A 19,503-nucleotide genomic window follows, 5' to 3' on the forward strand; every position below is an offset into this window, starting at 1 on the left:
GGTTAGCAATTACATCTCCCATCAGGCGAACGGCTGCAGAACTCCTCGCTGAATTTAAGGGAGAAATTCATTAATTGGTGCAATCAGCGGAAGGTTCCTTTCACGTCACCACAATGGCTGAAGAAATGACTGTATGCTCCACCGTGCTCTATATGGAAATGGTCTGTGCAGCACGGGCGACACATTATAAAGACTCTCTCTCCATTCAAGTATTTTGTGCCCTTGAGCAAGACATTTAGTCTGCTAGTATTTTTTAATGTGCTTCAGCTCCCTCGCCCTCTCTCTCTCTCGCTATATATCACATACTTTCAGCGAACTAATCCAGAACCCCTTTACTATGTGTACATACTGTAAACAGAGGATTAACACTCCTAAGCTATAAAGGCAGCGAGATGAAAAGTTGCTGATGGTGATGCGGGCGTTCAGGGACAGTCTTGCCGTTAATCTTATTATGCTCGCAAAGCAAACTGAATCATATCGGCCCGGTCTGGTCTTGTTTAATGAGCTCGGATGAACACGCGAACACAAAGGTGCGTTGAAACAGTGGCTGAAGTACAGTTTGTGATGTGTCACGTGTCACGTCAAAAGAACGTTCCCTACCTTGTATGCTGTAGGTATTTCATTCCCAGATGCCTTTTATAGAGTGGATATAAACACAACCCTGCAAGTGTTTGTTTACTTTGGATAAAGCAATAAAACTAAAAACTCCTGTGAACTTTGCTCACTAGTTTAAAAGATCAGTGAACTCTCAGTTAAGGTGATACATTTTGATTCAACTCAACAACAACTGTCAGCTTCAGCTACAATTCTGAATGTGACCAAACATGCAATGCAGTGCTGTCAAATTCTAATTATTGTTCAGGGGCAAGAAAAAAACAACAAGTAAGAATTTAAAGGAAACGACGTCCATGATCCCAAAAAGCAGCCAAAACAGGCTGAGTCACAGCTCTCCACCCTGCGTGCACCCCCATCTGCAGGCTTTGGCTCAGCAAATGCTGTCAAACAGTAAACATCAGGCAGAGATTAAGAAAAAAAAAAAAAACCCAACGTGGAGTGAGGACAGACGGAACGAGACGAGAGAGGGGGAAAAAATAGCTGGCACAAGGTAGACTGTACATACTGTACTCTGAGTGGTGGCAGGCAGCCCAGACTGGCGAGCCGCCAGGTCCTTCGTACAACAAGTACAGAGACAGACAAACAGAAGGACAGACGGGGAGAGGGAGGGAGGGAGAGGGAGGGAGGCGGCGGCAGCAGCGGTGGCGGCGGCGCCTGAAACGCTCCACATCCACGACGCGCTGCGCATACCAAGAAGCCGCTCCGCTCGCCTGCTTCATCTCCCCAATATTCTGTCTTGTCTGAAGCGAGCTGAAGGATGATGGCGGCGGCGGTGGAGGGAGGAGGGGTGAGGAGGGGGAGGGAGGGGAGGGGGGCTGAGGTTGAGGGTTTTGGGACTCGGTGAAGTGTCATCATTACAGAGAGACGCGATAAAAATCGAGGCGCCGCATCAGACCGAGAAAAGCCTTGAAAGTCAAACGGCGGAGGCAGGGGTGGAGGAGAGAGAGAGAGAGAGAGAGAGAGAAAGAGAGAGAAAGGGCGCGCAGAAAAAGACAACAAAAACTATCAAAGCCGCTTTGCTCGGCGCTGTCTCTTCCCTAACCGTCGCCTGTCTCGACAGAAGCGCGCGTCGCGCCTTTTACGCCAGACCAAAGCGGCTATGAATCAACACTGATGTGTGTAACAGTACAGGTTGATGCTGTGCGTCGAGACAGCCCCGCTTGGAAAGAGGAAAGAAAAAAAGAGAGAGACCGAGAAAAAGAAAAAAAAAGTTTGTGCACTTGCTGCCACTGTTGCTAAAAATACACTGCCCACATCTTCCGCTCGGGTGCCTTTCTCAAGGTGGAGAGTGTGGTTCTTCCTAGAGTTTCACTGTTCTTTTTTCCATTTGATGTCCTCGCACCGTTTGTTAATGAGTACAGCTTGTGAGTTATTAACCTGTTGATATAGTCTTTCTATTGGCTCCTACAGTGCATCTGACTTTTTCACCCCCCCCCCCAACGAGCCATTTTTACCTACCTGCTTCCCTTCTCCTCCATTTACCGTTTGCATCTCTCTGGAGGATACTAAAACCTATATCAAGTGGTTGTTCTGGGAGACGGAGTGCTCTTAATTCTGCAATTAGTTTTATCAATGGTGCATTTAAGAAAATAAATGGTTGGGTTTGAGTAAAACGGTCATTTTCTTTAAAAGGTTTATTATTTGGTTTTGCTACTTGCATCGTTATATTTAAAGCCCTTCTAAAGGTTGCTGTAGCTATTACATTGTTTTTATTTTGCATTTCTAATCTTTTCCTCATTACTAATCAGATATCTAGAAGCAGCTGCTGTTAAAAGGTAGCGTGCATTCCTTAGTTTTATTTCCCTGTTTCGATTGCTGCACCTTCTATTTTGCCGTTTGAGTATCTGCATGTGACAAGCGGCAACAAATTGAAGGTTGTGAATGAATGATTGTACCAGTTGAGCTGTGCAGCTTTATTTATTGACTTGTCTAAAGCTGATACTGTGAATCATGCCCAGCTAGAGCACAGGTTGCCTAATATGAGCTTGTTTGACTAAACATTACACTGGTTTACTGATACTCAGGTGCAGTTTGTGAAAGTTAAAAGCCCAGTTCAAACTGGTGAACCCCAGGGTCACGTTTTAGGCCCACTTTTATTCATTCTCTCTTGAATACCTCTATAATACGTAAGTATCATAGAATAAGTATTTAGGTGGTTCGTAGTCTTTCATGGTCTTTTTCATATGTTGAACAACCTAATGTTAAACATGAAATATATTGAACTGAATACAGGTCCTATTTTCAGAAACAGGTTACTTTTCTTTTAAAAGCCAAATGAAGGTTGGTTGTTTAAGTGGGGCAACAGTGAATTTAAAATTTTCACCAACCTAAAAATAAGACTCCTCCTTACTCCAGATCTGATGCACTCCATGGCACATTTGAGTCATTATTTTATTTTTATGTACAGTATATTTGGAAAAGGGAAATGAAATCACAGAACAAATATATTGTTATGTATTTGGAAGCACTGACTCAACTATTGATTCTGTTTTTAGCTCAGTTTATTTTTCTTAATGTCAACTGTAGAATCATTATTATGATCATTACAAGCCTAATGTGGATGGTAATAATAATCTCTTTCACATTTTTCATTCTAATAATTGGTCATTTACATACTGCTGTCGTTGGAACTACTGTGACTATCACGGAATCCACTTCCCAGAACTGATAGAACATAAAGTTTATGTTTTGTGTCAGGTTAACTTGGATCTATGTCAGGAGGCAGAGCACACTTCTTAAAGGCTAATCTCCAATGAAGCATGCAGTGAACTGCACACATTTAAAGAACAGGAGAGTGACTGAGCACCAGATTACCTTGACTCACCCTCAGCTTCCACTTTGACATCACGCCTGACTTCAAGAAAAGTCACTCTATACCTACTTTTACGACTAAACTGTACGACGCGACGTGACACAACTCGCACGCCCGGCTTTAAGACGAGCGAAGAATAAAATCTCAAACAATCATCGTCACATTGGCTCGTGAAGCAGCTCTTCCCTCTGCTCTGACGAGTGGCTGGGGGGGGGGGGGCATACATTTGCAGCAGGGGTTGTGGTAACGGGTGTAATTTTAAAATAAACAGTGACGCTTTCCTTGGAGCAACTTTTGTTTTTGACACGCTGAGTTGTGCGCTGAGCCAATTCACTGGCACAGCGTGAGCCTGTCATTCATCTTTGTCACAACATAGCAGGAGTGTCAGCATCCATCTCAGGCTTTGTTTAAAATTTGCCGAGATACAAACAAACAAATGATCGCGGCAATTATCGCTTCCCACCGTCTGACAGTAGTTGGCCGGGGGACTGGGGAGGGCTGCCCGGCGCCCACCATCGCCGCCGATGATCCGGGCCAGCACCAGAACATAGACTCGCGATGCTGTGAGCGTGCAGAAGTTCTCTCAGAGGTCCCATGGCTTTTACAGTGTCTCAATAAACCATCTGCACTTAGGGCCTTAGGACTGAGGAGCTCTTTGCTGCCTATAAAAGCTGGTGCATGCCATTAAAGCGCCTAAATAGGCTCAGAGCACAGGGACCTCGGCGGCATGTGTGTGTTTGGGGGGTGAAACGGTGTCAGAATGAACCAATCAATGCATTCAGTGTTCTGACTTGTCGGGCCTTTCAGTCTCCTAATGTGGCAGAGGTGTTGAATGACAGGATGATGATGTGCAGGCACCTCCTGGGTTAAGTTTCCCAGAGCTGCTGAGTTTTAACTGGTTGCAGTCCACAACATTGTGAAAACTGGTATATTTATAGTGGGACACATCAGCACTGTTAACAATAACAAGCATGTTCTGTGCCGTGGAAGTGTTTGTACTTTGGTAGAAAAGTGTCTAAATTACAGTACAGATGCTAACGCAGCTCAGAATGAGGCCTGCTGCAGCATTTACTCATGTAAATAAATAAATTCATTCATCATTAAACTTAAAAGCATTTAAAAGTTACTCAAGTTCCAGTTTGTAGCAGCCACAGAGGACGGAGGGGGGGTGGATAAAAATAAACCCGACAGTATTTTTGTCATGCAAAGACGTCGACTAGTGAGAGAGAAGAAGCACAGGTCACAAGTGCTCGCATGCAGTCCTGGGCTGCTTTGATTCGCTTACCTGAGTGAGACAGCAAGTGCATCCGTAAGCGGAGGCTGTCCAGGAAGCTCTTCCCACACAGCTCACAGCCGTAGGTCTTCATTCCACTGTGCATCTTCCTGTTGACAAAGAGAGAAGGGAACACTTTACTGCACGGACCCTGGGGAAGAAAGTCGGCTCTGAGCTTAAACGAAAGGAACAAAAAACCCGGAGCCGGTGTCTCTAACAAAGTGGCTTTTACACAGGCTCATAACTAATGGCTTTGAGCGCGGCAATGATTTGGCCTTTTGCAGATTGAGAAAAAATAAGTCACCCTCCATCGATCTCGACGTAAGCACCAACAACAACCATCAGTCTAGCAAACTATCCGGCTACCGCGCGTTCTTCTGCAGGGAGCAGCGGGCCGTGACTTTACTGCTGTAAATCATAGGACGCTATTCAAGCAGAGGCTTTATCAACTCCCCACATCTCAAGAGCTGCGGATGGATAAGGTGCTGTAACGTGAGCCGGAATGGTTGATTCAAGCAAACGCACGGCTCGGCTGCTTTGCATCGTAAACCCTTCGGCGGCTAACGCGCCTCAGGCCACGAGCTGATGATGAAGAAATCAGATCTACGATAAAATGACGCGTCACAGACGGACTGTCGTCAGGTTGGAACAGTTTAAGCGCACAAGGTCGGACGAGGCTAAGGGTCAATATTTGATTATGTGGCAAAGGCCTTGAGGTTTGGTAACTAAATAACACCCTGCAACATAAAGTCTCTGTTACGAAATCTCCACAAACCCCGTGGCTCCGGCCGGGGCATATTATACTTGAGAGATATCCGAAAGTGCTCTAAAGCAATTAAGGTGACACAAATTGCCAAACAACTGCCACAGAGCCTTAAGCCTCCACAAGAACTTTAAATACCTCACCTTGAGAAAGGTACACAAAGGCTCCCACACCCACGGCTGCAAAGATCGTCAGGTCAGAGCTGTTTAACATTGGCCACCTTTCAATGGCGCTCAGCACTTCTTGACCTCCGCTTTATCAGAATTACTGCCGATTTAAGGAATATTCAAAGATAAAACCCAGCGTTTGCTCCTCCTACAGGTGAGCAACGCAACAAGGCGATGTCAAACAGACGCATTTCGCGTCCTCAGCCGACGAGTCAGGTGGCGCAGACCGATCAGCCGAGCGCATTCTCGGGGAAACAATGCCCTTGATAAGAGATCCGCTCTACTCGGGTGAGATGACAGCCATCCGTCTTAGCATGGCGGCGCGCGGCCGCGGAGGAGGAGGCGGTGCCACTCTCCCAAAACATGACTGATTGATGTCAGATGTCGAATGCAAATTGATTTACAGCTCTCTCTTTTGTGCCTGGAGACGAGCAGCCGGAGACAGGCCGGGAATGAGACAAAGGCAGACAGGCAGAGATTATAGCGGCTCCTATGGCACTGACTGCAGGAGTTATTAAGTAATGGCGTATAATATGACTTCAGTGACAATTCATTGGCGGCTACAAGGTGCGTGGTAGGAATCTAAATAGTTAAGGAGGATTAGAACATTTTGGGCAAGCTGAAAGTAAATGAAATTCCCAAAATGGACCCTAAACATCAATCTGCAACAAACAGCCCAGAAATTATAATATGATATACTTTAATGAGAAATCCATCCCCAGCTCTTCCCTGAATGACCCTTGACGACTGTTGGATCCGAATGCTTTGGGCCTCGGTCCAACGCAGGTGCACGGACGCAGCGCAGCGTTATCACGCTTCTGCTGGTTATACAGGACAAATCAATACGAATTGCACAATACCGCCATACGTCACACGGATCGGGGGCAATCGAGGCGGCCGCGCCGCTGGACATAATGCAATCCCTGCCACCGCCGCGCCAGGATTTGTGTCCCATTTCAAGGGGGGGGCCAAAGTCTAAGTTTTATAGGTGACGTTTTAGGCGGATAAAATAAACACTACTTGATGCAATTTCTACATGAATGAAACCAACAAAGAAAGGCAACATGGGTTTTTTTCCTCTTAAATGATAATAAATGATGTGCTCACACACAACAGGTAAACCCCAGCACAACACACACAGCACAAAGCCTTTCAAAGGCCCTTTGTGTCTGTCCTCAATCCGACCATTGTGCCCCCCAGACAGAGCACTGATAAGGTATGGATGGACTTATTAAAGCCACTTGAAGTGGAAGCCACGCCATGTATTTTCACCGTAAATGTAGTGTTGATGAGTAAAGTGCAGTGTGTATGTCCGCAGCGCAGAGTGTGTTAAATTTAACTGCAAAGGCTATCACTGTCCCCTGCAACAACACATTACTCGATGTTCAACACAATGGGAACAGCACCGGTTCCAGTAATTTAGTTTGTTCAAGGAAAGGTTTAGGACTTTTAGAAAGCTGTTCACTTAAAACACTAAAGGCGCCCTTTCTTATGGCATTTAGCAGCTTGTTGTCAGTGGAGCAAAGGCGCGGCCCCGTATTTTTAATCAAGCCATCCTGAGGAACGACGCGAGCGCTGGTGGCCAAGCGGTGGCGGCCGGCGACTCGCAGACAGTATATTGCAAGTGGGAGAGGTCGCGATTTGTCTTGTGTTTGTAAATGTCATGCGCTGTTTACATCAGCGTTTAGAAATGCCAGCGGGCAAAACAAAGTTATATTAAAACAAACGTAAAAATACAAAACTGCAAGAAAAAAAAAAAAAAAAAAAAGAGATAAACGCGATGACTTTGGTTCAAGTCCAGGAAGTGTGACTCACGTCAGCAGCCGAAGGTGAAGGACAATAATGTGTCATATTAGCGTTTTAAAACCCTTTTATGTGAACTAGGGACGTTTTTACACCATATACATACTAAACGTATAGAAGATAAAATATGATATGCTTTGAAATGCTTTGTGTTCCTAAGCAGGGCTAATAATACACTGTAATTCATCTTCAACAAAGTTTAATGATATGTAAAAGGGTACTAAAATACTGTCTCAGCTCAGTGATTTAGCTCACAGACCTCGGCGCACACAAACACAAGCGCCCTCAAATCCCATCGTAACTGTCTGCTTTCATGTTGTGCTTCTGAAATAGATGATGAGGTGTGTGTGTGTGTGTGTGTGTGTGTGTGTGTGTGTGTGTGTGTGTGTGTGTGTGTGTGTGTGGTGGGTGGGAGCTGAGGGAGGGGGAGGAGAGGAGAGGAGGAAGGGTGATTTGAAACAGACTGACTGTAGCCATTAAGGAAGTTCACATAAAACTCTCTCAGGCCATTTACTCAGTTAATAATCGACTTTGTCCAACAGTCACTTTTGACAACGGCAATAAATTTTAAATTTATGTCAACAAAACATATGCTGATCACCTCGTGCGGTGTGCTTCCTCATAAAAAAAAAAAAAAAAAAAACACGACCGAGGGCTGTTTGAGCGCGCGCGCGTGTGTGTTTGAAACGCGAGTCGATTACAGGCCTGTCTCATTGAGCCGTAACAGCTTGCCTGTTGTAATTCATAAGTTTCTCCCCACGTTTTGCCGCTGGACTCAGACGGTCGTACGTCATAACCGGCACCGTGCGAGGTGGAACAAAGACCCGCTGCTCAGAACGCGCCGCTCTGCTCGCGGTCCACAGCGAGACCTCCGTGGACCTCTGACGGCTTTGACTCATCCAGATTTCATAAGGCCGCGCTTTGACAGCGGCTGCGGATCTGCTGCCAAACCTCATTAAATCAAAACTCGCTCTGATGCCATCTTTAGCTCACATCAACAATTCATATCAGCGCATCCAAACTATTAGACCAAAAAACAGAGGAGCCAAGTAGGGCCATGCTTGATGGCTGCCACTTATTTCTTATTGCCTGCCTAAAACCCATTTCTCAGCAGCCCGGAGTGTTGCTTTCCATCCACTTCCACGCTTCCGTCTTTTATTTTTCCTTTTCTCCCTCCGTCCTCTGCTCCTGAAGGGAGCTATAACCACCTGAAATGATGTTTGGAAATAAAAGCTTTGGAGAGGGAGGAACGGGGGGAGGGAGGGGGAGGGGGGGGGGGGGGGGGGGGGGTGGTGGAGAAGAAAACACTATAAGATAAAGGGAGGCAACTGATAAGAGTTGGTAAATTGAGGAAGGGCCGTGTGGCGCGTGTGCGACTTTGTTCATTAGTTTGTGGATCAGATGAAAAAGAGCCGATAATTGGAGCGCGAGGAGCCTCTGAACTGAGCTCGGACTCGAGCGGCGGAGGGACGCGGGCGCCTCGCGCCTGCGTTTATCGGGCAGACTTGCTCGCGGCGCTGTTTATCGCTTACATTAGCACAAAGCTCCTCCACGAACCGTCAACAAACGGTGACCTGTTCCACGCAAAGGCAATGAATCCCCAATGTGCTAACGAGCAACAGTTTGCTAAGCACTTCATTAGCCCGTAATCATTTCACGTTTTCCTCACTATCTATTAGTTCTGACGAATATTAAACCTAATGCATGCAGGGATTTAAGCTAAAACTCAACTAAAATAAAAACTATGTGAAATTAATGAACTGAACATCTAGGTTAAACATGTATCATGGACCTACTATGTAAATATATGTATAATAAGATTACAGAATTGCCCATGTTAAGCCAGGAACAATCCCCCAGCAAAGCTGTGAGTGGTAACAAAGCATGATGTGACATTAATAGCTGACGCAGGTCAATAAGTATTACACTACAAACACTGGTCAATAAAAAGACTTGAGTTTTAAATAAAATTATTAAGTGGCATAATGCACTCTCCAAGTAAGAGCCCCGGCAGCGGTGCATCCATTTGGGGATAAAAGCCCGGGGTGCGAGGGGTTCACTGCCGCACACACAGCTCGCTGTCACGGCGAACAAAGCCACAGTGATGCACGAGGCGATTCACTGACACTTTGGTGGCTGATCCTAATGTGGCCATAAGTGGTGCAGTGCGCCGCCACCACCTTATTTTGGGTTTTCTGACAGAGAGGAGGAGAGGAAGGGGCACGGGACTCTTTTTTTTTTTTTATTCCCCCAACATAAATTTCCAGTCCATTAGGAGGCTGACCGTGTCACGCTGACAAACACGCGGGGGGAAGAAAGGGAGCGGGAGAGGAATAGTGATGGTGGCGTTCAGTGAAACAAAGACGCCATCAATGATAAATAAAAGGGAAAATCAAGTTATACTCAGTAGATAATAAATAAAATGAATTTAAAAATCCCGGCAGCTCAGCTGTTTGTTGCCATCGCCCAAAACCCCGAAGCAAACACATTCCCGTCTAGTGAGGCTCCATGTGTGGTTCTTAATATTTACATGGGTCCATTATGTGCTGCTGCAGGTGAAAAAGCGCCTTTCCTGTCGTTTTCATCCCTGCTTTTAAGCCTCCCCGATTCCATTGGCCTCCCACCCCCTCCCCACCCCTCCGTCTTTGCTCAATCAAAATGTATCAGGCAGGCTGGCGTAACACCGGTCGGCGCGAGCTGTTTATCCCGAGTCCTCCTGCACATATCAATGACTTGGCCCCCGTTGTCCTCCGCCGGGGAGACGTTCATAGAAATTCAAGCCACACACGCGATCGCCGAGGCGCTCGTGTTGAGCATAGATGAGTAGCAGGGCGAGCGAGGAGGAGAGACAGAGGGATGGGGAGCCTTTCATGCCCACTCTTATTTATAATATCACAGACGCAGTCGCCGCTAATTCGCCCCGAGGGCATTCGATGGGGGAGAGGGGGGGGGGGGGGGGGGGGGGGGTGCGGTTGGGGCAATAACACAACACACACACACACAAAAAACAAAAAAAAAAAAATACAGCAAATATAAACTGTCAGAAACGTGTGCGAGACCCGGAAACCTGTTCAGAAGCTGATCAGCGCAGGTAACGAGTCCGTCGCTGACAGGTGGCTGCAAGTCGTTAGATTAATGATATCCACGAGTTTCATTAAAATCCAATCAGTCTTGTCGGAGTCGGCCCACGAGAGGAGTCCTAACCCACCGCATTAATTAATGTATTGCACAAACTCCTACCGGTCCAGCATGTAGACTAAAGGTGTGACACGCGCGCTTCTGTGTCTCCCATAAATCCTGCCTCCCCCCCCCCCACGCGTCCCACTTCATGCACGGGACCTGGCGCTGCGACGGACACACACCTGCCGATCGCTGGAAGACTAGAATCACAATTACGCGAGACGTCTGGCGCCCGAAGCCTCCTCGGGCACAGGAGACGCGAACCTGCGGTGTTGAGCAAGGTGAGCCTTGTCAACATATACAACAGGCATCTCTTGCACAAATGTCCCTAATGGGCGTTATTCAAACATGAGAGCGGCGACGACGCTCACGCGCATCCAGCATCCGGTGCAACGGGGAAATGTGACAGCGCTGGAGAACGGTTATGAATGAAGAGAGCATCAGTGAGAGAGTTACAAAAAAAAAAGAAAAAAGAGGGAAATTATCATTGAGTCTTTAATAAAGATCACTGTGGGAGGACGCTCACCCTGCCTTTCACATTAAACTCCCTAATGAACTGGGTGTTCTGATTTATTGGACTTGAATTCTGCTGCTTATTTTGTAAAGGCACGGCACAATTACAACACATTAATGTTGGGACTAGTTGCTCATACGTTTTGTATCATATTTATTTTCGCGAGTGGAGATAATTGCCTCTGTCGGAGGCGAGGCCTGTGAAGGGGAGCGAGTTCATCATCTATTCTCCTACGAGAGCAGAGTCCTGAAAATGAAGATATTCCAAATGATTCCAGGTCATTTTCTGCCATTCGCACATCGACCGCCTTAAAGAACTCACTGAAATGCAGCACAGGATGAACGCGGAGGCACCAAACTACAGTCAGCTCGTACGTTTCCTGTTTCCTGGCTCGGTTTTACAGGCGCGCGGCTCCGTTGGCGGCAACGCACGCGGCTACACAATTCGCCCAAGTCACAAGTTGTGTCGCAGAAACCAAAGCATCATTTTACGTTTCCACCAATTATCACCACCCAGGGACGATCGGCGCCTCGCTGCTCAGGTGAGAGAGGAGGAAAATAATCCCAGAAACTTCTAATTGTGCTTCCTGGGCAGTAAAAGACTATTTGAGCCTAATCCTAGTTAGATACCTGGATTCCCCCAAAGCTTAGAAGGTAGGATTCACTCTCTAAAACCCTCTGCAACACTCAGGAAGCCATTTCAGCCTCTCCCCCACAGCTCCACTCAGCGTCAAGTGCCTCCCCTCTTTTACAAAGCCGTTTCATTCAATAAGAGGTGACAATCAGGACCGAATATGACCCGCGGCTGCGCTTTAAATTCCCAAATTGCCGCGAAGGAACGCGCTGGAGAGAACCATCAAATATTGAATCATCAGAACACCGAAGGGCGCCGCATTCAAACGCGCCCGGCGCCGACCGGAGAGCGCGTTGTTCAAAAGGGGGACGCTCCTGTGGGCGAAGCGACGTGAGTCACGAGGTCAAACACCGTGAGACGACGCCAGAGCTGCTGCTGACTTTGTGAAGAAACAATTAACTAAAAATCTTCCCCAACAGGAAAGTGTGAGGACGGAGTTTGAACTTCAAGGGCCACAAAAAAAAAAAAAAAATGTAGCTCAAACAATGGAGGTGAGTTATTTGGCTCAGACGGCGACGCAGGTGTGACTGTACGTGTGCAGCCGCCTGCGGTTCCTCCTCCGGGTCATTACTATAAATGACAGCGTGCTCTTAGTCAACCGGCCTGGTTAAATAAGGATTAGAGGGATGAGGAGAAAATAACTCCACACTTTTGAGGGCAGCAAATGGGCTTTCGCAAAGTCTGCGACCGAAAGTAGAAGCCGAGTTCGCCTGCAAATAATTTGACACAACGCGGCTCCACCCTCGTGTGACGACTCCTTTTTTTTTTTGTTTTTTTACCCGTCTTCTCCCTCAAGTCGACCGAAAGACACTTTCACCGCAGCGCTGGAACGGTGGGAAACAAAGACGGGGGAAAGCGTGTAAGATCACATGTAGAAAGCATTTTGTTAAAGCCCATCTCTGAGACAAACACGGGCCCCGCTGCTCCCTCGTTCCCCCGCTTCTCTTCTCTCGCCTCGCGCATCAAAAGAGCCTCGCCGCCTGAAAATAGCACGTCAACATTTCTGTTTCGTCTTGTTGTTCCTTTCTTTTTTTTTATTCTCTACAATGTTGGCAGTTTGCTAGATTCCTGTTTTTCCTCTGCTCCCGCGTTCTTGATCTGCGAGAGGTTACGTCGCATCAAGTGAGGCGGTTGGCTCAGGCGTGTGTGTGCAGCAGCACCGCTTTGGTGGTCTATAAAAAGCAGCCAGACAAAGTCTTCCCTCTCCCCTCATGCATTATGCATTGGCATCACCTTCCATCAAGTGGCAGAAAAACCTCAAAGATGTCTAACTTTAGCTTCCATTCTGAAAGCCAAACACAGGGGGAGATGTGTTATTTTGACTGCCAGAGTCGAGCTAAGCACCTGTTACATCAATAAAAGCCGCATTTCGCAACAAGGACGACGACGGCAACCTGTGTGATGGCACCGCATTCACAAAAAAACCCAAAGAGGAGGCGGGTAAACGTGGACAGATGTGGAGGCAGGCGCAGAGAATGGGGTTCGGATGAGACCCAACGATGCCGGACCCGACGCTGGGTTCTCCGCAAGGTCAAAGAGGAGAGAATCTCCACCAAACAGGGTGGAGCGGGACCAAACTATAAAACAGTTTCATTAATAAGTCTGATCTTTTTGGGTGTTTACTGAAACAACAGCAGAGATCCGACCTGATAATTCCTGCTACGCGCTCAAAGTTTGGGTTTTGGCGCGGGTCCAGGAGGCCCAGTAGCGCGACGCGAGCCGTGCGCCGCATGCAAAAGCCATTTATAATCGACGCGAGGACGCTCTATACAGCACTTGTAATTATATGTTATTGTGACGCTACTGTTGACCAGATGTTGCTTATCTCAGAAAATACTGGCACGCTCTCAATATTCTGTCCCCACTTCGCAATGTGGCTCAGAGCGGAGGGAGAGAGGGGGGGGGGGCGGGCGGTCGAGCGAGCGAGAGAGACCTTGTGATGTTATTTTCCTCCAGCGGCAGCGTGAGCCAGAGTGGACGTCTGACAAGGTGATTATTTTGGTATTTGGACTCAGTTGTCAAACTATTACGCAACGCCTCGGAGATTGATTTACTGTACGCCTCATAATGCCAGAGACATCGCGGTCTGGGAAAGAGATAGTGGCAGGCCAGCGTGTGTGCGACGGAACTCTGAGCGTGGATCCGCGAGAAACGACAGATAAAATTAGCAGCAGGACCGGTTGTGAGGACGCTGGAATAAAAGCGTTTGAAAGGAGGAAAAAAAACAAACAAAAGTGCGATTGCAGGGGTTTATTTTGACACTTGAGACGGCCTCAGGCTGGTCGTCTGCACGCGTCTGACCCCCGAGCTGGTGTGTGTGTGTGTGTGTGTGTGTGTGTGTGTGTGTGTGTGTGCTGGTTCAGGTGGCACTGTCATTCACCGCACGTCCGCCTTCTAAGAGTTGCACAGCACCCACGGGCCCAAACAGCCCCAGCCGGAGCTCTGCGGGGCTGCAGTAAACAAGTCGCTCTCATCTCGCAGACAGCGAGCGTGAGAGACGCCGCTGCACACGCCTTCTACCTTTGTTACCTTTGTATCAGCCCCACAATAAGTAATCAGCTACTGTATTGCTTATGTATTGGTGCTTAAGTTTTTTTTTGACATAGTTCACTAATTGTAACTAATTGTGAATTAATTATTAATCCTTAATCAATTAGCAGTGACTCTATGTTATTTCTATCATTAGTCATTTGCTTTTAGGAAGTGCATAAATTAGGAAACTCGCACAATTTTCATCACCGACTACAACTACCGACTACAGTAACACATAAGACACAAAAACGTAATGAAGCATGACAATTGCTCCTATTTCTGGCAGCCCCCTGATTTTCCCTGGAGGCTCCTAAACCTGACTTTGAGAATCGTCGGTGTGCGTTACATAACCGCAGCTTCCTCTCTTCTTATTTATACCCGGTGTCATCCCTTCAGTCTCATCACACAGTATCTGCCCCAGAACGTGTAGTTAACTGCGGATAAACACATTGCCTGCGACTGCCGGGGCTTATATCGGTACCTTCAACTCGCACAGTAGCCCATTAAAGAGAGAAAACTTCAGCGAGTGAGTATGACAGCTGAACAGCAGCCAGTGAATGGAGTGGGCGGTCTGTGCCAAGAATTTCTGTCGGCTTGAATCAGTGCTGTTGCCTGCACAGCGGAGGGTCATGTGAGAGTTTGTGTGTGTGAAATATAGCTAATAACACAGCAAACTGTGGCTTTTCTTTTTTTTTTACGAGTGCTGCATTGTGCCGGACCAGCGCTCGGTGCCTGGTGGCAGAGCACTTAATGACGCTGGTGCAGCGCAGGCCGTGGGTGAGAAAATTGAGGATTACTTGTGCATCAGGTAAACTGCGAGATTCCAAAAAGCGAGCGCCGCGAGAGCTTTTGACGCTGCTGCCCACTACGTTTAGGGCCAATTTACTAACAAAGCTGTGAAAAAAATAAATAGGGAAGCGGATGAAATGAAAAGGAGCCAGAGTTCCTTCAGCATTCAGTCAATTAAAAAGCACAAAGCGTCACCTCTGCAACAAATTTCTAGACTTTAATAATGGAGGTTGCAACAATCAGCGCGATGCGCCGGCTCTGTGCTATTCCAGCGCACGGAGACGAAAGAGCTCCAACAAGGAAAGCGGCAGAGAGGGAAAATATACTGTGAGAGCTAAAGGATAAAATATGTGCTGACAGCTTTTTGGCCAGAGGGCTAGAACACTGAAATAGTAGCGTCTGGGTGTCAGGCCGGGGTCGCTCCCTTCACTCGAGAGCAGACTTTCCCCGACCCTGGCTAGGAAAACATCACACAGCACCACAGTCAACTGATAATGTAGTATCTGACAGATAATGTAGCGGCTTGTCAGGATGTGACACTAATGCACCTTGGAATGAGCTGCAACCGGGAGGAAGCCGTCAAAGGAATAAAGGCATTTTATTTATCACATTTAGCAGGTAATGTTTATTTATGACAAACGCTGAATAAACAGCAGGAGGAGCATCATTTGGCAGATTTAATGAGAGACATTTTACATTACTTATTGAAGTAATAACATTAGATAATGTAATAATTTGGGTAATGTTTCATTGAACTGATCTCGCTGTGGTGAAGACTGGCTGTAAAGAGGCGGGGGGGGCTTCTTTTTTTTTTTTTTTTTTTTTTTTTACACAGGTTAGAGGAGGCATAAAGGAAGAAATCGATATGACTGTTAGCGCTGTGACTCACCAGGAGCTTGGAGCGGGTGGTGGTGGTGGTGGTGGTGGGGGATGGCGACCTAATCAACAGGCACAACCTTTACATGCTCACACAACAGCGCATCCGCTCGTCAGCATCACCCGCAACCAGGATCCACCAGACGCACACTGTAGCGAGGGACAAGCTGCAGCTAAAGTGACTCGTCTCCCTTCAAACGGAGGACGGTCGCAAAGACGGGAAAGAAACAAGAGACGCACCAAACCTGCGCCTGTCACTTCAGAAATGAAAGATTATGCAAATACGCCGCAGATCCACAAGGTGCTTATCTGGGGCGTAGGTTGTCTGTCACACGGCTTCAAAAATAAGTCACTTATGTGAAATGTACGTCACAATAGCAAGTCTCGCGCGCGCAAAGGCCAGATTTGAGGCGCTGCTGAGAAGTCTGAGTCAAACAGCCCACAAACGGGGGTCCGGGAGCATCGCATCCACGCGGCGCCGTCAGCAAATCAAACAGCTGCTCACAAGATAATGTCCCAACCTGCTTGAACGGAGTGGGCATCTTAGCGTGTCTCATGGTCGGGTAAATGCTCGCCAGCTGGGGTGCGTTCCCCCCTTTGTGTGTGTGTGTGTGTGTGTGTTTGGCCCGCTCGTCATGAAAAGCACAGTTCAGGTGCCGAATCAATCATACATGTAGATGGAATCCAATAAGCGCCGGGCCCGGCTGCAGCTGGGGCCTACAGTGAGAGAGCACCGCGTTGGCAGCGCTGGCTCCATCGCCCCGTCTCAGCAGATGCCATGTTACAGGAAAGGTAATTAATGGCCCAGTGGGGCCTGCGTGTGAATCGCCAAGACACCCCCTCGCACACAGACGCACACAGACGCACACGCACTAAATAATAATGTCTCCATTTGCCCCCCGGAGCAGCTTTGTGCCAACTAGCCTTCACCTCATTATGCCAATCAAATCGACCGAGGGGTGTGTGTGGTTGGGGGGGAGCGGGGAAGGGCGGGAGCAAGCTGTCGGTCCTCATTCAGCCCCAGTCGTTTTCACTGTCCATGTGTTCATTATAAAGAGAGATTTGATCTTAATGAGAATGTCATCGCACGGAGCCGGCGCAAAATGGCCAAAGCCGTGTTTTTCTTTTTTTTACTATTGCTTACGAGACACTTCCCTTCCGAGCAGCTGAAACGCTGGATTCGCCAGCTGCCAGTTTTGAGCCACTCACCCGGAGCCGCAGCTGGATTTTCCCCTCTAAAGTGGAGACTTGTGTGTTTACAGGTTGGCAGTGGGTTCGCACGCTATCCATATGATAAACAGCAAGTACTACATCTAGATTTGATAACGCTGGAAAGCAATGACGGCACATTTTCCCAAGATGGTGGAGACCAAATATGAAGAAACGACTGCACGGAAAAATACAGTGTGAAAAATAATCAAATCGTGGGGCTACATGAGCAATGAGCAAAATAATATTGAACTATTTCCAATAACAAGTAAAATAGGAAATCACAATTAAGGCATTGCTTAACAGTAGCAAGCCACAGCAATAATAGGAAGTTACACAATGTGTTATTATTTCACAACGCAAACGCACAGATCCTTCACTAATGTCTGTGTCTGTGGTTAAAAGTATAGAGAATTGCTGCTTTTGCTTCCCCTCAGTGTATTTTTACCACCGCCGCCAGCGAGAGCTAAACAGCCTGACCTGCAGTGTTTGGGTGGCGGCGGAGGTGTGAGGAGCTGTACTTAGCGGCAGCCAGGCCCTGCTGAGGGTCTGCTGCCGTGTCAGGACAGCGTTTAGGTTATTTCTGCAAACTGCACGGGTGCATTTCATCCCCCCCCCCCGCGGCCTCATTGAAATCAGCTTCTTAACAAACACATCTCCATCCTCTTATTTTGCCGCTGACCCACTCCCCCGTCCGCCTCCCCTCCCCTCGCGCCCGCCGCCGCCACCAAACTCCCTCCGTGTGTTACCTGAGACAGGCAATTTACCTTTTTTGTTGTTTGCCTGACCTAGAGAAAACAATTTCAGAGGGGTCTTCCTGCGCTCTTAACAGCCCTCCGTTTGAACAGGTAAAGGCAACTGGCGTGCCACAATGGCTTTTTTTCCTCCTCGAAGATGAATTGGCGAGCTGTCAGCTTCAGACAGGCCGAGTAGCAGTGTTTCTGTAATGGGACACTGGAAGTGTCTTTGATTAATGGAAGAGCCATACTGAGCTGTTAGGGAACCCGCTGTGGCCCAGTGAGAGCGATTGAGCGGCGGATACATGCCGACAGATGTGCGAGGGAGCGCGGGCCTCGGTACCGGAGGAGAGGGGAGAAAAGTAGGAGGAGGACGAGCGGGAGCGAATGGAAAACAGCAGTCTGCCTGGCTCTAAGCCATTTTTAACTCAAAGCCCATTTTCACATCTTCTTTCATCATATAGATTGATTTGGATCTGAATCCTGGCAGGAGCTTCACTGCGGAGCTACTGTACTGTGCAGCTTTCATCGATTTGATACAGTGGTGAAATCCAGCTATTTGATGCCTCAAATCGCCGAGTGCCGGCGGTAGTAAATGAGTTTTTCTATAAGGCCCCGCTAACGTGCGCTTTTAACAACGCTTGTCCCGCAGGGAACAATCGATCAGGGATGAACGACTGTATCACCAAAAACACTTCCGACATGTTAAACCGCGGCTTCTGAGGCCGCGCATTCAACTCGCTTTCATCCTCTTTTTTTGGGCCGGGAGCAGCTGAGAGCCGCCCCGCGAAGCCACAAAGCTACAGTCGGGGGACACGGGGCGTTCGACTCATGGAGAAGCCCTTAAAGCCACAGTCAGAAAGAGAGAGAGAGGCTTCTTCCGGCTGCAGCCGGGACACGGGCGTCACACGTCACATGAAACCGCCGCCGAGAGCGAGACGCTGCGAAAGCCGGGCCCGCGCTCTCATTTAGAGATTTTGTCATCTTTTGCCTCCAGCTGATAAACAAATCTACGGAAAAGGCAGCGACTCCTCGCGTGGAAAACAGAAATATTATTTTATCCCCCCCCGTTATCGACCTGAAACCCGTCGCCGCTGCGAGAGGAGCACGGAGTTGTACTGTAAACAGACCGAGCGTCTAATTCCTCCGAGTGCAAATATGTCAGAATGAACACTTATCTTTGAGAACAGCTACGAACACTTACACGGAAATTTCCCCTCACAAAAGAAATATAAAAATATAAATAACTGTGTTTTAAATGCACACTGATGAAAATGGAACAGAATCATTCATCCATGACGACTGCTGTTTACAAGACTGCTTGGAACAGAGGCTTCCAGGCCGCTGCTGCCTCTTTATTGGAATGGTGGCATTACTGTGTTTTAAATGGAAGAAATCGCTTTTTACAAGATAATTATTCAGGCTATAACCCAGCACTCAGTCACAGACGCGCACGGTCCTCGGGACACTCCATCCTAATGCTATCATGGGAGAAACCGCCTCGACTTTCCCCCTGAATGCATCACGCGCGCGGGTGCAGGAGACGGATGAACATGCTAATTAAGTGAAACAACAGGTAGCTGCGTGTTAGGACACTTTT

At 47.8% G+C, this 19,503-nt stretch overlaps 1 protein-coding gene and 1 long non-coding RNA gene across 4 annotated transcripts in view; one reads left to right on the forward strand and one right to left on the reverse strand.

The window, feature by feature from the left end:
* The window catches only part of zbtb16a (zinc finger and BTB domain containing 16a), a 101,481-nt gene that overhangs the window by 56,408 nt on the left and 25,570 nt on the right, over positions 1-19,503 (reverse strand). For both annotated transcript variants that reach the window (XM_055514448.1, XM_029174564.3), the window contains exon 3: positions 4,713-4,810. In XM_055514448.1, the coding sequence (XP_055370423.1) occupies positions 4,713-4,810 (98 nt within the window). The remainder of the gene's footprint in view (positions 1-4,712; positions 4,811-19,503) is intronic.
* LOC129605098 (uncharacterized) overlaps positions 14,677-19,503 on the forward strand; it is a 28,396-nt gene continuing 23,569 nt past the window's right edge. For both annotated transcript variants that reach the window (XR_008696613.1, XR_008696614.1), the window contains exon 1: positions 14,677-14,818. This is a non-coding gene — a long non-coding RNA (uncharacterized LOC129605098). The remainder of the gene's footprint in view (positions 14,819-19,503) is intronic.

This window comes from Betta splendens, chromosome 14, assembly GCF_900634795.4.
Source record: "Betta splendens chromosome 14, fBetSpl5.4, whole genome shotgun sequence".
In the NCBI taxonomy this organism is placed as follows: domain Eukaryota; kingdom Metazoa; phylum Chordata; class Actinopteri; order Anabantiformes; family Osphronemidae; genus Betta; species Betta splendens.